The sequence below is a fragment of the Echinops telfairi genome, unplaced genomic scaffold (assembly GCF_000313985.2).
Source record: "Echinops telfairi isolate 266 unplaced genomic scaffold, ASM31398v2 ScPeMD7_25;HRSCAF=90, whole genome shotgun sequence".
NCBI classification, from domain to species: Eukaryota; Metazoa; Chordata; class Mammalia; order Afrosoricida; family Tenrecidae; genus Echinops; species Echinops telfairi.
In genome coordinates, this window is record NW_022103922.1 from 1,235,605 (window position 1) to 1,251,487 (window position 15,883).

The 15,883-nt window shown below is 62.2% G+C and overlaps 1 protein-coding gene across 1 annotated transcript in view; it reads right to left on the minus strand.

Moving 5' to 3' along the window:
- Positions 1-4,337: 4,337 nt before the first annotated feature.
- Positions 4,338-15,883, minus strand: part of CAMSAP1 (calmodulin regulated spectrin associated protein 1) — a 31,714-nt gene continuing 20,168 nt past the window's right edge. Inside the window, exons 5-15 of the mRNA XM_045289349.1 lie at positions 15,686-15,829; positions 15,409-15,574; positions 15,001-15,092; positions 13,350-13,434; positions 10,994-13,160; positions 10,364-10,500; positions 10,072-10,283; positions 9,893-9,995; positions 8,892-9,007; positions 8,476-8,594; positions 4,338-5,731 (exon numbers count right to left, since the gene is read on the minus strand). Of these exons, the coding sequence (XP_045145284.1) occupies positions 5,429-5,731; positions 8,476-8,594; positions 8,892-9,007; positions 9,893-9,995; positions 10,072-10,283; positions 10,364-10,500; positions 10,994-13,160; positions 13,350-13,434; positions 15,001-15,092; positions 15,409-15,574; positions 15,686-15,829 (3,644 nt within the window). The 3' untranslated portion in view covers positions 4,338-5,428. The remainder of the gene's footprint in view (positions 5,732-8,475; positions 8,595-8,891; positions 9,008-9,892; positions 9,996-10,071; positions 10,284-10,363; positions 10,501-10,993; positions 13,161-13,349; positions 13,435-15,000; positions 15,093-15,408; positions 15,575-15,685; positions 15,830-15,883) is intronic.

Genomic DNA, 15,883 nt, shown 5'->3' on the forward strand with positions numbered 1-15,883 from the left:
TTGTTTTTCCCTAGCTGCTCTCATGATTTTCTCCTTTTCCTCAAAGTTGGATAGTTTAACTAGTATGTGCCTTGGTGACTTCTTCTTGGGATTCAGTCTAGTTGGTCTTCTTCCAGCCTCCTGAATGGTTGCTTGGTTTTCGTTCATTAAGCTGGGGAAGTTTTCCTCCAAGAATTCTCTCACTATTGTTGTAGGTGACTTCTTTGCTGTGTCTTCCTCAGGTAAGCCAATAATTCTAATGTTGTTCCGCTTCATAGCATCAGACATAGTTCTTAGGTTTTCTTCAGCTTCTCTGATTATCTTATTAGATTTTTGTTCACGTTTCTTAAAATCTGCTTGGCTGTCCTCCAAGTCACTGGTGCGTTTCTCTGCTTCCTCCAGTCGATTCTCGAGGTCCGTGTTTCTGCTACTGGTTTTTGTTATCTCCTCCCTAAGCTCCTGTATTTCCCTTTTGTGCATGGTCTTTATCTCCTCTATCATTGTATCCTTTTTCTGTATTATTTCCCTCATATCCTGTATGACTCCAAGCAGCATTCTGAAAGCTTATTTCTGTGGCAGCTCTGTCTGCTTCTTCTATGCATGTCGTTATGTTCCAAACATCTTCTGCCATTGCCTTTTGTTTCTCCTGTTTTTTCGTTGAGGTCTTTGGGGCTCATGGCTGTTTGCATTGCGTTGTTTTAGAGGAGCCAGGCGCCATTTTCCAGGGAGTCCAAGAGCACTGGCTCTCTCTGGGAGACTCGTAGGAATGCTTCTTCGAACTGCCTACTGCTAATTTTATTATGGAATTAACCTACCACTTTATCCTCCTGTGGCTTCCCTCTCAGGGGACTGCCCCAGAAGGCTGGTGGGTTGCCTGCTTTGGTGTTGTGGAGGTTGGGCAGAGGTTCCTGCAGCACCTTGGAATGTTGATGAGTGTTAGCCGAGCTACCTTATGCCCCAGGTACACAGGCAGGAATTCCTGGTGAGAAGTTGGGCAGAGTATCCCCTGGAGGGAAAGCAGGGCTTTTCCCAGCCTCGGGCTAGTACACAGGATGGAGCTCCCCTTGCTGGGTGTGGTGCAGGAAAAAAGCCCTAGGCTAAGGGGAGTGGTCTGCAGGTCAGCCGTGGAGTGTGAGAGAACAGGAAAGAGACAAAGAGGAGGAAAAAATGATAAAAAGTAAGACTGTTTAGACTGTACGTGAATATAGAGAAGGAAACAAAAGCAACTAGTAGCTGAGTCTCGATCCCCGCCCACCCGTGGAGCTGCAAGGGTTTTTAGTCCCTGCCCCGAGGCAGTGCCCGCAAGCCGCAGCTGAGCCAAGAAAAAACCCCTGGACAGCCCTTCAAGATTGTGGGGGGACAGAGAGGAGAGATGAAACAATAGAAACAATGTAGCTGAACCCTGATCCCTGCCCACGGAGCTGCGAGGCTTTAGTCCCCGCCCCAAGGTGGCAGTGGCTAGCTGTGGCTGTGTTGATACTAAACCCCCCTACGGGCTCCAAATGATCCAGGCTCTGGCAGAGACAGTGGCAGGGCCAAAGTCAAGCCCCAGCCGGCTTCCACTGAGGTAAGCCAAAAGCCCCCAGCCCCTCAAAACCCTGTGGGTCTGTGACTACTTAGCTTTATGATGTTCCTCCTGCGTTCCAATTGTGTTAACGTTCCCTCTAAGCAACTCTCCTGGGATGGATTCTGCGGAGTCCCTCTGGTACGTGTCACTCCGTCGCCATCTTCCCGGAAGTCAAAAAATGTGTGTTTTTATGTAATCGTTGAAAAGACGCCAGGCAAACAAGGGTACGTGGAGGAGACTTGCAGCTGGAGATGTTCAGACTCGCAGGAGGTTGACCCCGGGCAGTCAATGGGGTTGGGTGAATGGGTGCAGACACCTGTCCAGACTCCATGGTTGCCTTCAACATCGAGGCACCTCCGACACAGGGGCTCCCGGGGGCACTGAGATTCAAGGCAGAAGGTCAGCTCAAAAAGCAATGGCAATGATTCTTGGATTCCCAGAGGGTCACCTTGATAGTTTCCCGAAGGACCCAGGACACCTATGGGGCTCATCGGGGGCAGCTTGTCAGGGGAAACTGCCTGGGTGGGAAAAGGGCAGGAGAGTCACAAGAGGGTCTTCTGCATGCTTCCAGGAGAGCCAGGGCTGTTCCCCAAACCTCAAGGAACACAGGACTGATGGAGGAGACACGCAAGTCTGATGGAGACGTCTGTGTCTGAGGGAGGAAGCACGTGAGTCTGAGGGAGGAGCCCTTGAGGCCCCCGCTTCACCTTAGTGTTTTGTTTCAGGTAGGCACATGTGTCCTGTAGCAGTAACTTTCAGCTGACCCTCCCATACAGAAGATTTTGATTCCAGATCAAAGCAAAAGGCAGTCCCGGGTCTCAAGCACCCAGGGATCCCAGACGTTCTGGGCAGACCCCTGAAGTAATGCCCTGAGATCTGAAATCAGAAATAGCCCCCCGTCCTCTGTGACCCAAACCACCATGGAGCCTGAGGGGTGAGGAGTCTGCTCTGAGCGCTGCACCCTTCATGGAGGCCCCCGTGGGGTCAAGGTCACAAGAGCAGGCAGGCTCAGAGAAGCTGCCCGTGAAGAGCAATGTGCTGATGCCACCATGTGGAGGGGTGGCAGGGCTGCCCGGCTCGAAGAGCGCCATGCCCGCCACCCAACAGCAAGTGGAGGAGTTGCCAGCCGGTGTATACTTTGCTGGTCTGCTCTCTACACCAGCAGTGATACAGAAATTATTTCAATGTGAAATAAAACCCCACGACCCTCAGACACATTTAGGGGCAAGTCCTGAGACCCGAAGGGCAAGAGCACTGGCTCTCTCAGGGGAACGGGAGCGGAAAGGTCTGCCGGACCCTGGCGGTCCTCACCCCACTCCAAGGCCAGATGGGATCCCTGCCTGCCCAACACCCCCCACCCGCACCCACACCCCAAGCCGCCTCCCTGTGGCTGGCAGTCAGCTTCCTCCCAGAGATGACGTGACCATGGCGCAAACAGCACATCCACCCTCGTGCCTCTCGCAGGCATCTGACACACGCACACACGGGCCATGTCTTCACAAACGGTGGCTCCATACGATTCCGGTATTGTACAGCACTGATGTGGAATGGTAGCGAGACATACCCGCTCCTGGGGGCTGGCAGTGGGAGGGCACTGCACCCTGGGTGCCGTGAGCCGAGTGCGCACAGATCCCGTGGCGGGGTCTTGTGTGACGTTGCTGGACGTCTTCCTGCACGGCAGGGTCGTCAGTCTAACCAGCCAGCCCCACGGGGCGCCCTCTCCAGCCAGGGGAAGGAGCACCGGCCCTTTAAGAACAGGCAGCGGTCCCACAGCTCGGCCCAGGCAGAGCCAGTGGGCTTGGTGTTAAGGGGCTTCTCTGCCTGAGCCCCAGAGACAGCCTCCGGGGAGCAGCTGCCGGCGCTGTGGGCCTCTGCCCGCCCCCCCTTCACCCTGGTCAAGGGCTCTCCCTCTTGGGTTGAAGACAAGACCCGGCAGCCCGAGGTGAACTGCAAGCCCACTGCCAGGCACGCTGCGGTGTGCCCTCCTGCGGCCATGCGCTGGGCCGCCCACCAGCCTGGCTCCTCGCGTCTGGTGGCTGACAGTTCACAGACTTCCGGGACCCCTTTCAGGAGCCATTCAGGAATGCCCGTGCCCCCACCTCCCCCACGCCCTCCCTGGAAGCCTGGCCAGAGCAGGCCCTGGAATGTGATGGAGGGTGAGGGGCGACTGTGTGGGTGCAAAGACATCTAGGACAGAATCCTGCTCCCAGCCGAGCAAGACATCCCTGCACTGGTCCCTGACCACCACCCGAGAGACCCGCAGACCCCTGCCCCCAGCGAGGCCCCAAACAGGGGCCCCCTGAGCAGGTGTGGCCTGGGAGTGAGAGGCAGCTCTGCTGCTGGTGGTGGTGGCCCTGAGAATGATGGCACCCAGGGAGGAGCTGTCTGTCCCCAATGTCTTCATCAGCACAGATACGTGGTGTTGGGTGGGCGTGGGTATGTGCCAGGGAGGGCCCGAGGCCCAGCTCCCCTCACGACTGCCACCCCCTCCCCACCAGCCAAGGGCGCATGTGTGCATTGTGGCCGGCGAGGGCTGCACGCCCCACTACAGAGGGGGCTGCGACCAAGGACACAGATGGGGGCTGCTGGACACAGCTCCCACAGGCTGTGAATCGGGGCACTGTACACCCCGAGGGTCTCAGCACTCTGCTGGTCCCCAGCCCAGCACCACAGGCACCTTGCCCATCAGCAGGCCTGTGCCGTCCGCCACACCGTGCTGCAGGGAGGGGGACGGGTGCGAGCAGGGGCCATACCACCGCCGACAGCAAATGGTCACAGCTCACACGGCAACTCATAGAAAGCAAATCAGTCAACGACTTTATTACCTTGGAGTGCTTCCTTAAAATAAATATGGGGAGACTCTGGACCGCACGAACAGGGAGAAACCCAGGACACGTGCGAGCGATCACTGGTCACTGGCCAGGGCCCAGGTCCAGCACAGCACGCAGTGTACTCGGCCGCTGCACCCACCTCCCTCCCGCGCCATCACTGCTGGTGGGTGGCTCCGCCTTCTCTGAAGGGCGGGGCAGGTTCAAGTAACACTTCCAAGAGAGCATGCCAATGGGCGTGACTCCAGAACCCTCCCCGGCACACACGCCGGGCCCGTCCCCCACAACCCTGTGCCAGGCTGGGCGCCCAGGAGGGGTCTGTCTGCACACACTCAGCAACCACACGCACGGCCGACCGACACCAAAGGATGCAGTGCCACCCCATGGCCAGCCGGCAGCTCCGTGACCGCCTGTAAATATACAACCAAACAGCGTGGCGCCCTGGCAGCAGAGGGGCCCGGCAGCCAGTAAGCACACGCTAACAACAGGAGGGCCCAGCACCGCGGTGCACCGGCTCACAGGAGGGGCATGCGGAGAGCAGAACAGTCCACCGTCAGGAAGCCCACCAGGCAGGGGCGCAGCTCCTCCTCGTACCTGCCACCGGCCTCGGGCTGTCGGTGGACACGTGGTGTGCCCAACACCACAGCAGCCCCGAGGGCCCGGCGCTTGGGAACCCTCGCTTGGGAGTCCAGCCGGTGACTTTCCAGCAGCAAAGAGCGAGCACCTTCCGGCCCTGTAGAGTGCTGCAGGCAAGCGGGGCAGCAGACACAGTCACACTCTCGTGGCGGGCCTGGGGGAGGGTACCCCGAGAGACGTCCAGACGCCTGGCCCAGGGTCAGGCTCCGCACCAGCCAGCACCCCTGCGCCGGGGGAGGGGAGGCCCACGAAGTAACTGTGCTGTGTCACCGATGCTGGGGGAACGTCAAGTACAAGGACACCCCTGCCCCAGAGCCCAGAGCCTGCAGCTGCCCGGCCCACACTCCTGCTCCTCGTGCTGTACGAGGAGGGCCACTCCCGGCATGAAGCCGCCTGCGCTGTGCTGCGCCCTGCGGGCTTACTTGCGGGTCTGTGTCTTCTTGGGCGCGGCCGGCCGCTTGGGTTGCCACAGGTGGTTGTGGATGGTGAGCGCGTCCACACTGACAGACATGGTCTTGGCCGGGATCAGAGTGAACTGCTTGCGGTCTGAGCTGTACTTGTACAGCTTGTCGACCATCTTCCTGGTGACGCTCTTGGGCCCCGTACCGGTCAGCTTGTCCATCTCCTCGGTGTCGGGGTAGTAGCAGTAGAGGGCCCGGAACTGGCAGCCCGCATCTCGGAACAGGATGATGTAGTGGTTGGCGTCACACTTTTCTAGCTCCTGGGGGGGAGAGGGGGGGCAGGAGGGGAGAGCAAAGAGTGAGACTGCAGGCACCTGCTCCCACAGCCAGGGCAGCCCCACAACACAGCAGCCCCTCCGTGCAGCGGCTTGACACGCGGTGCAAGGCCGAGCCTCAGCAGTCACTCGGTAGCCCACCCGGGCTGCGTTCAGAAAGGCTGGGAGCCGCTAGTGAGGACCAGGAGGGGAAACCGAACCCGCGTGCCCCTGCGGACGGCTGAGGAGGGAGGGCGGTGCCCTCACCCAGCAGCTCTGCTCAGAAGGGAGAACACGTTTCTGCCTGGGACCCGTGGGTCACAGTGCACCCCTGGGAAACCCTGTACTACACAACACTGTCAGAGCCAGCCCTTCACCCACCCCGTCTCCACACTTCTCTGCCTGGGAGCCCTGGTGTGGCAGCACACGACGGGAGGCAGTTCACACCCCCTGCGGCCCCTTGGGAGAAAGACCAGGCTGTGGCCCCAGTGAAGACTTGCAGCGCTGGGCGTGCACAAGGCCGGTAACCGTGAGTTTGTTTCTGGAACCCTATCCCTGAGGATTCTGTACCCTCGGGGGACTATGTGTGCTCATTTCCACGTTCTTGGAAGTGTGGGGACAAGATCCTGGTGTGGTTTCCCAGCGTCCTCCTCACAGGACAGCCCGGCAGCCTGGAGCGCACGGGAAACCCTCCGTGAGGTTCGTTTCTGCCCCGTAAGCACCGAGCCCTCCCGGGACCCTGTAAGAACCCTACACAGCAGCCTCTGTGTGGAATGCCGCTGGCCCCACAGGTGTCCGATGGCCCTGTCTCTGGACCCCTGGTGCTCACAAGCCGGTCTGCAGAATCTCCTTCAGTACCCTCACGCAGCCTGAGACACAGTGAGAAGGCAGGCTCTTGATGCCACCCATCTGGTGCCCACTGGTCCTGCTGAGGCCGCGGCAGCAATAGGCAATGGTGGCTCTTCCACCCCCTCCTGGCTTCAGCGGCTTCTTCGCTGTCCCTGGAGATGCTTCCCCCATCCTCTGAAATGCCTGCTCCACCAAAGGACATGGCTCCGCAGCTGTCCTGTCCACGTGATGTACGGCCCCGCTGCCCATCCTTCTCTTTGTGAACCCTCCGCTACGAGCCCCAACACCTCAGCCCTTCTTCCCCCACGGCACCCAACACGCCTCAGACAAGGGTGCTCCCACGGGGAGACTTCTTACTTAACCCCTTGTTTCGTATCAGCCGTGGCTCTTAGACGCACCTTGGCCATGGACAAGCACAGCGGCCTTCCTCGCAGCTGCCACGTGGGAAAGCCCAAGTGCCCACCACCCCAGGGACGACTGTGGAAGGACAACCACAAAGTCCCACCACAGGGTGCCTGGGGATGGGCTCTGGGGCCCGTGAGCCAGTGGCCCGAGCACACAGGTCACCACGGCAGGAAGGAGACGGGTGCCAGTCTAGCATGGCGAGACCGTTTAACGAGGGGAGGTGGTGGCATCTGTGCAGCCTTGAGGCGTCACACCGTTGCAGCAGGCGGGGCCGGCGGGGCGCCGAGCAGCTGACAGTCTGCTTGTTGTGGGGACCCAATGAGGCCCGCGTGCAGTGCAGGCGTCAGGACGCTCCAGGGACTGACAGCCACGCTCGGCTCCCAATGAGCGTACGCAACGCCGAGGCTCCTGCCGACCGGGGAAGCTGCTGCCGCCGCTGGGACCCCATGGGGAGACCTGGCTTACATTCGAACCCCCTTGGAGGAGTGCATCCAACCCCTGCAGCCGAGGGTCACCTAAACGTGAGACCCCTCCCCGTGTCCCTGCTCGTCAGCCGCCTCCGCAGAATCTCGGGCCACGGGCTGTCGTGTCCGGGGCGCAGGCCAGGGCACAGCCAGCTGGGAGCCGCTCATTCTGGCTCCTGCTGCTGATCTTCCCGGCCTTCCCTATTCCTGTTGTTTTCGGGGAGCAGAGACTAGCTGTCGTCCCTGGGGCCCTTAGCGGGGCTGTCCCAGGAAGCCATGACCCTAAACCACTCAATCAAAGAACCAAGCGCAGCGGTGTCTGTTGGCATCAGCTGCCGGGAATGCGTCCGCCACACAGGCCTGCTAGTTCACCTGCTCACAGCTGTGCGGCCACCCTGCACCGCTGCTAAACGCGGGCCTGCTCTCTCAGGGCGCGCAGACTGGTCTGTCCGTCACTCAGCCATGTTCCCCCAGCCCCAGACGTCCCCTCTCCTCCCACTGTGTGAGGAGTATGCCACCGGCTGCTGGCACCACTCTGCTGGCGGCGGCCTCCGGGGACTGTCCCGGCCTCTGCTTGCACATCCTGGGGGTGTACCCTGGGTGCTCTGGCCTGTTTTCTGAGGAACCGCCACACTACTGCCTCCTGTAGCAACTGGACCCTTCCCCACCCTGCCAGCAGTGGAGATGGGCACTACCTCCCTCCATCCCACCAGCAGCTGTCAGCTCCTGGCTGACCCAGGCTCTGCCGCACGGGCAGACCCTGCTGCTGAAGGTGTCTGGCGGTCTTCTGTGAGGCCAGGGATGAAGGAGACAAACGGTAGAACAACGGTGGGAAGCGCGTCTGTGATGGGCGCGCACGTCGTGGGTGCACCACGCTCTAAGTAGGAGAACAACTGCTCCATGAAGAGCCCGAGGGGACCCCGCTGTCTGCACGGTGCCCAGCGCTCCCCACCCCCACCCCCTTTCCTGCCTCGGACCCTGGCACTCCGAGGGCCCTGCCGAGCCCGAGCCCGTGCCCGCGCCCGCGCTCGCCTCCAGGATGGAGTTCTTGTGTGGCTCGTTGACCTTCCCGGCCAGGCAGCAGTGCGAGATGGCGTTGTGGATGATGGGCTTGTTCGACTTGCTGCTGGGCTCTTTGAAGAGCTTGGGACCTGCGCGGGCGGACAGAGAGCAGTCAGCGCACAGACCCTGGACCTGTTCCCAAGCCTGGCCTCTGGGGACGGCTATCAGTGGACAGACAGCCCCACAGCCCGGCCGGCCCACACTGCCCCTCCCCAGCCCACCCCTGGCCGGGGCGCTGCGGCACCCCGGAGCAAACACACCCGCTCCTGCGTCAGGCGGCCGGTCCGCAGGACCAGGCCATGAGGCCTCCACTGTGTTGTGCCAACAATGACCTCGGCCGACCCCGCGGGAGCCACACCAGCATACTGTGCCTGCACGGCAATTACCTGTGTACTCGGCCACGGAGGCGAGGGAGGATGCGGCGGACGCCGTCTCCCAGTCTCGGTCCGTGCTCCTACTTGGGTTCCGGCTCAGCGTGGGCAGGGCTTCCAGCGACTCCACTCTGGCAGAGGAGGGATGGGGGCGAGGAGGCGCCTTCAGCCACATGGACACAGGGCAAAGGTCACCCGCCCTCCCGTGGACAGTGTGAACAGAGCCAGAGGGCACCGGGGCTGGAGCTGCAGTGGAGGATGACCCTGGCCAGTCCACTGCTATCGCCCAAAGTGACCTCAGCAAGGAGGCCCTGGCTGCAAGGGGTGTGGTGGAGGGAACAGAATCCGCACCTCAGAGGGTATCCGAGCCCAGCCTGTGAGGGAGAGTGCCCTCCTCAAGCCCTGCAGACCCGGCCGTGGTCAGCAGACACATAGGCGAGTGTGCACACACACGTCTGCTGCACCCACCCTGTGCATGTGCACGTGCACAGCCAGACAGATGAGGGTGTACAATGAGCAGGTGTGGGCAAGTGCACAGCCACGACTGGGTGGACCTGCTGGCACGTGCGGATGCAGACTGCGTGTGGGCACGTGTGTCCAGAGTGCACGTAGTGGCCACATGGGAAGAGGCGCGCTCTCCGCCAGCTCACCAAGGGCTGCAGGCAGAGTGCTCACGAGGGAGCCGGGCAGAGCCGAGAGGCATTCCCACAAGCCACGCAGCTCCTCACCACTGCCCTGCACCCCCAGGCGCTCACCAGAGGAGAGCCGGACAGCTCCACAGAGCCTGAGCCACACCCAGGAGCCCAAACCAAGCGGCCAGCCCTCCGAGACAGAGGGGGAGGCTTCGGAATGTTCCAGAACGAAGGAGGCTGGGGGGACACAACACCAACCCCAGTGCGATCCAGCACAGAGTCCTGGCAAGCGAGCAGCTGGGGGGGGGGGGCGCGGCGGGGGCAGGAGGGGTGTGTCGTCGCATCCAGATTGGAAGGTACCCCTCAGTGTCCTGGCCGGCTCACCGCTGGGATGGTGTGCCTCCTGAGTGGACGCTCTCCGGCTCGGTCGTGGCAGCCGACGCCAAGGACAGGCTGGATCCCGACTGGGCACGGCTCAGGTTGTCGGCTACAGAGAGACCAGCTGTGAGTGCTGGCCGTGGGCGCGCCCCCCACCCCCACCCCATCCCCGAGAGCCAGCTTACGCGTGGAGGATCCCTGGGCGCCCGAGTCGCTGCAGGACTCCTCTCGGTGGGCAGACTTGGGCCGCGGCTTCCTGGGCCTGGCCTTGGGCTTGCCCAGGCCCTGCTCCTCCAGGGCTGCCTGCTGCTGCTTCCGGCGCAGGTACTCCTGCTTGATGAGCTCACGCCGTGCCTTCTCCTCCTCCTTCCGGATCCGGTCTTCCTCCGCTTTGCGCCTGACACAGAGGCCACGCCGTCAGCCAGGCCGCGGCGGGACCGGCGGGCACCGCGGGGCGGGCGGGGAGGCGGCACTGACCGGGCTTCGTCCCGCTTGAGCTCCCCCTCGGCCTCCAGCTGCTGCTTCCGTGCCCGCGCCTCCTCGGCCTTGCGCTGCTGCTTCAGGAGGAAGGCCGCCCGCTTCCTAGCCAGCTCGTCCTCCGCCTTCTGCTCATCCTGCAGGGCACACAGCATGTCACCCGCCGCACCACCGCACAGCCACCAGGGGGCCGCCCAGAGCCCCTGGGAGGGACGAGGGCAGGCTGTGGGCCGCAACACAGACACCTCGAGAGGCTGGCCCTCCACACTCACGCTCGCCAGACAGGCCCTGGGCCGGGGCGCCTTCCCAGGGTGAGCAGCCAGTGCCGAGGGAGGGCAGGCGGGGCCCACGGCAGCCCCCGTGAAGACGGCAGCAAAGAGCTCCTGGAGGCGCAGCCGGCCAGCAGCCCAAATCGACCAGCCATTGCAGAGTCCCCACCTCAGAAACCCACGTGGGAGGCTTCTATCCCGTCCTGTAGTCGCAGTGAGCGGGCAAGGACTCGCTGGCAGTTGGTGGGCTTTGCGCACAGCCTGCTGAGCGAAGACGCCCAGCAGAGGGCAGCACCCTGACCCGCTAGCCCTGCTCTGAGACAATGTCCTGTCCCCACCCCCACCTTCCACCTGTCAGTACCTTGAAGAAGAAGCCAAGCCCAAGCTTCTGGTCACTGTCGCCAGCCAGGCCGCCAGAGCCATCGTGGACTTCCCCGTCCCCGTCGGGCGTCTTGAGGTCAGAGAGGTCCACTTGGATGAGGCTGGCCCTGCCACGTGGCGGCTCCTCCCCGAGGCCAGTCCCCTTCACTGGGAGCTCGGCCAGTGCCTCGGCCAGGACGTTGGGGTCCCTGGGCACACGCTGGTTGTTGGCGTCGTGCAGTCTGTGTGGGTCGAAACGCAGCGTGTCGGGGGGCTCACACCCGTCAGCACCAGCGCCGTCCTGGCCCGGATCAGGGGGTGTCCTGGCGTGGCTGCCCACGGGTGCTGACCGCAGGTGTGCGGGGCCCTCAGCACTGGGCGTCGGGGTCTTGCCCCGGGAGGTGCCCTGCAGCCGCTCCCTGGGCACCTTCAGCTCCGTGGGCCGTCCCGCCCGGGAGCTCCGTGCCTGGCCTAGGCGTGGAGGCTTGCGGTGTGCAGTCATGCCCGGGGGGGACAGCGGCTCGGGGAAGTGGATGGCCACCTTCCCCTTGTGGTCTGGGGCGCCATTCTTGGGTGCCAGCGCGGGCAGGGCAGGGGGCTTAGTGAGCAGCTGCTCCTGCTGCTGGGAGATCTTCAGGATGGCCTGCTGCAGCGTGCTGATGGTCTCGCTGAGCTTCTCAATGGACAGGTCACCCTCGCTGATGTCCAGCACCTCGCCCAGGCCCTCCTCCAGTACCTTGCCCTCCTTCCGCAGCCGGGTCTCAGAGAACAGCCCGTCTGTGCCCGGCCCGGCCTCCCCGGCTGCCTCCCCGTTGTGGGGCACGTGCTCCCTGGCCCCGTGCTCGGGCCGGAGGGGCTGGGGGCCGCCGTCGGCCTTGCCCTTCCTCACGACGTGCAGGAAGGCGGCCTTCCCCAGCTTCAGGCGCTGCCGGGCCGACAGCGCCTCCATCTTCTTCTTCTGGGCCTCGATGGCCCGCCGCTTCTCCTCCAGCTGCATGTGCAGCTGCGCCAGCTCCGAGGCCAGCAGGCTGGCGTGGTCCCGGCCCTGCCCGCTCGGGCTCTGCTCCCGCTTCTGCCTCCAGCTGGTCAGGGGCGCGGGGCCGCTCTCGGACGCGTCGGGCGTGGTCTTCTGGGAGCTGCTGGTGCTGGACTTGGTCTCGTAGCTGTTGAGCCTCTGGAACTTCCTCTCGGCAAAGCTGGTCATTCTCACGCTCCCGCTGGCCACAGACAGGCCGCTGAGCTGCGAGACGGAGCTGAGGCAGGGGCTGGAGCGGCCGCTGGCATCGTCCTTGTCCTCGTGCTCCCTCACCTGCAGGTCCTCCTGCAGCTTCGCCGACTCCTCCTCGCCGGCACCGTGCTCCAGGTCGGAGTCGGAGTCCTGCCGCAGGATCGTCCACGGCTCGGAGTCTGGCGAGCACAGCACACCCGGGCTGCCCTCAGGCTCCTCCACGGCCCTGGCAACGTGCAGGAAGAAGCCGTCAGCCGCCTGCTCCTGAGGAAGGGAGTGGGGGCCTCCGCTGGCCGCAGGCCGGCCACACACCTCGCCCGAAGCGCCTGCCGACAGTACTCCCGCCTCGGAGAGCTCAGCATTCGCGCCTGCCGCGGCCTCGGAGGAGGAAATGGGGGTGAAAGTCCGGTTCAGGTCCCGGCCACCATGACTGCTGGCGGCTTTCCTGCGGGCCACAGGCTGGTGGCCCTCACTGGGCCGCTTGGCAAAGAGGCCGCGGGGCCGCCCCTCCCCCCGCTCATCCTCCTTGGTGACGGCCTGCTTCTCCTTCGTTGGCCTGAGCACGGCCGGCATCAGCGGCTCCAAGAAGAAACTGTCAGGCCTGCTGGTGGCGTCCGGAGCTCGGGGCGAGGCCCGCTGGGGGGTGCCTGGTCCTGGCACATCGGTCCCGAGGGCGGCGGCCTCTGTCCGGAGGACGGCCACCAGCTCCTCGTCGTCGTCCTCCATGTTGACGTGGCTCAGCAGGCTCTTCCCGTTGGTCTTGGTGGTGGCGGTGGCCGTGGGGGGGTGGGGCTGGTTCTGGGGTGTGAGACTGATGATGTTGGACGCAAGGCTGTCTTTGCTGATGGAGCGAGCCAGGCTGACACTGTCTCCAGAGCCCAGGTCCCCATCACCGCTGACCGAATAATGAAGGGCAAAGGGAGCAGGCTGAGAGACGGGTCTGTGGGGAGAGAGACCCTGGTCAGTGCCTGGGACTCAGAAGGAGAGTCCTGAAGGCACCCAGCTGGCTGGCCACTGGGAGTGGCACCGTGACGACAGGGGCCTGGACTCATGCCTCCCAGGACCAGCCCTTGAGCACGTGAGTACGGAGTGACGAGGACTGTAGGTACCCTGGGTGGAGTTCACTCACCTGGCCTTCCTCTCGGACCACGCCATGGCCACAGTGCGAGGTTGCCCATCAGCTCTTGTCAGGGAGTTGGACCGGTGTCTCTGATCTGCAGGTGGGGAAACGGAGTGCTTACTGTGAACCCCAGCTCCCAGTCTCAGGGCCGCTTCTCGAGGAAATGCACCGCGACTCAGCCACATGAGGGCAGCAGATGGACACTCAGGCTGTGGCACATCCCCCACCCCCAGGTGTGCCTGTACTTGAGGGTGCCTGTAGATTAAAACCACTGTGAAGAGGAGTGTGCGTGTGTGTATGCATGCACACGAGGAAGTGCCCCCCAGAAAAAGGCGCTGTGCTGAGCAGAGCGGGGCTTTCCTAGTGCACGTTCCCCGCTGAGTCAGTGCACCCGGTGGCATCGCCTGGGAGGGTTCTCTCTGGTCACAGTGAAGTTTACTATCGAAGCAGTTTTGCTTGAACCTCGTGTTTTGTGATTTAAGAGAACAGCGTGCAGCTGAGACATTTTCTTTCCTGCTGGGGAAAATGTCGCAGAAACTGTTGTGACGTTGAACACAGCTTACGAGGACGGCGCTGTGGGAAACGAGTGTACGAGGGGTTTTCTTGTCTCAACAAAGGTGAAATGTCAACTGATGACAAACCTCCATCTGAATGTCTGTCCACTTCCCAAACGGGTGAAAACAATGTTGACTTGTAGTGCATTTGGAGTTCGTTCCACCTGGTCAGACTGTGAATCAAGCTTCTGTACAGAGGTACTGAAAAGATTGTGTGACAGTGTGCAACAAAAAAGGCCTGATTTGTAGCAGAGGGGGGACTGGTTTTGCCACCATGACAATGCACCTGCTCACGCAGCCGTCTCAGTGCACCATTTTTTGGGGAAAAAAACAATAGCATGCCTCTCTTCCCCCACACACCTGACCTCACTCTGCAACTTCTTTTTGTTTCCACAAATGCAGAGGGACATGAAAGGACAGCGATTTGACGATGTAGAAGTGAAGAAAAAACGAGGGAGGTGCTGTCAGCCATCCAAACAGGTGAGTTTGAAAAATGCGTCCAAGAATGGAACCGCAGACGTGATAAATGTATTAAGTGTAATGCAGAGGACTTTGAAGGTGATAAGGTTGTTTTGTAAAAAAAACCAAAAACTTAAATACATAGCTTTGAGGGAAAAAACAACTCTGGTTTTCGGGTGCACCCTCATGTGTCCACAGAGGAAATGAGGCGATCATGACGATGACCGAGGCCACCTGCGTGGGCGGTCAGCCCGCTCAGAGCAGCCTGCAGACAGCAGCACAGAACATCGCCCGGCCCCGAGTGTGTGCGTGCACATGTGCACGGGATAAAACCAGCCCCATGAAGAGACCCCAGGGATGTGTGCAAGTGGTGGGGGCAGGGCACGTGTGAGGGCATGTCTGGAGACACCCTTCTCCTTCAGTTCTCATGCTCACACACAAGTCTGTACAATGGGCCTGGACACGTCTGTAGGGAAATGGAACTGAAAGAGAATGGAATTTCCCAAGGACTTTGGAAGTCCTTCATGAACATGTGTACATGCATGCGTGCACACGTGTTTTGTGGGCAGAGGAGTGCGTTCTTGCAGAGGCCCCACAGGGGGGTGCTCTGCAGCTGGTCCTGGCAGGGGCAGGGCGGCAGTTCTCACCCGGGCCGTCCTCCCCCTGCAGGGTCTTCTGCTGCCTCTGCCTCAGTGGCAGCAGCGGGTGAGACGGACTGAAGGTCGACGTCCCTCTTCCACTAGAAGGCAAGGAGGGAGAGAGGGCAGTGACCGCTCTGCGCGCTGGCCCCCAGGAGTTCTCCTGGGTGTGAGACCACGAAGGTCCAAAAGTAGCACTGCTTTCAAATCACCGAGGAAGCGCTGGCCCATGCCTGGCATGCCAACTCAGAGCCCATGCATGGCAGCTACTGGGCGTGGGTGTGTGTGGCTGACAGGGCCCCTCAGTGCACAGCTAACTGCTGCACTCCCACCCCTCCCTCCCCAACAGCTCCCCATCCCACCCACCACCCTGCATGGGTCTGCTGTGAAAGGGGAGGGCCCAGGGCCCAGACTCACAGACACTCAGGGTCCTCAGAGTGCAGGTGGGCCCGGGCGCAGGCCTCAGTGGGTGGCGGTGGGTCAGCTGGGCTCGGGGGAGCCGGGCTGGCCATAAAGCTGCGCTTGGTGGCGTTGGAGATGGGCACGGGGGCCCGGCTGCTCTTGGGGTGCAACATGGCTTTAGCTGCAAAACAAACGTACCACGCTCACAGACCCCGGGCACATGGCTTTCTGTTCGCAGCCCCCAACACCGCATGTGCACCACATGGGCGTGGGGTGGGCACTCGGCACTCACCGTCCCTTGGCTCCTGCACGTCCCTGGGCTGCACGAAGTCGGGCTTGACGTTCTCAAACCACCAGAAGAGCTCCGCGATGAACACCATGAGGTTTGGCTGCACAGGCAGAGCCGTGTTGGGGGGGCACTGCCTACGGGGCAGAGCTGTCTGGGAGGTGGGGAGGGGGCACTGCCTACGGGGCAGAGCTGTCTGGGAGG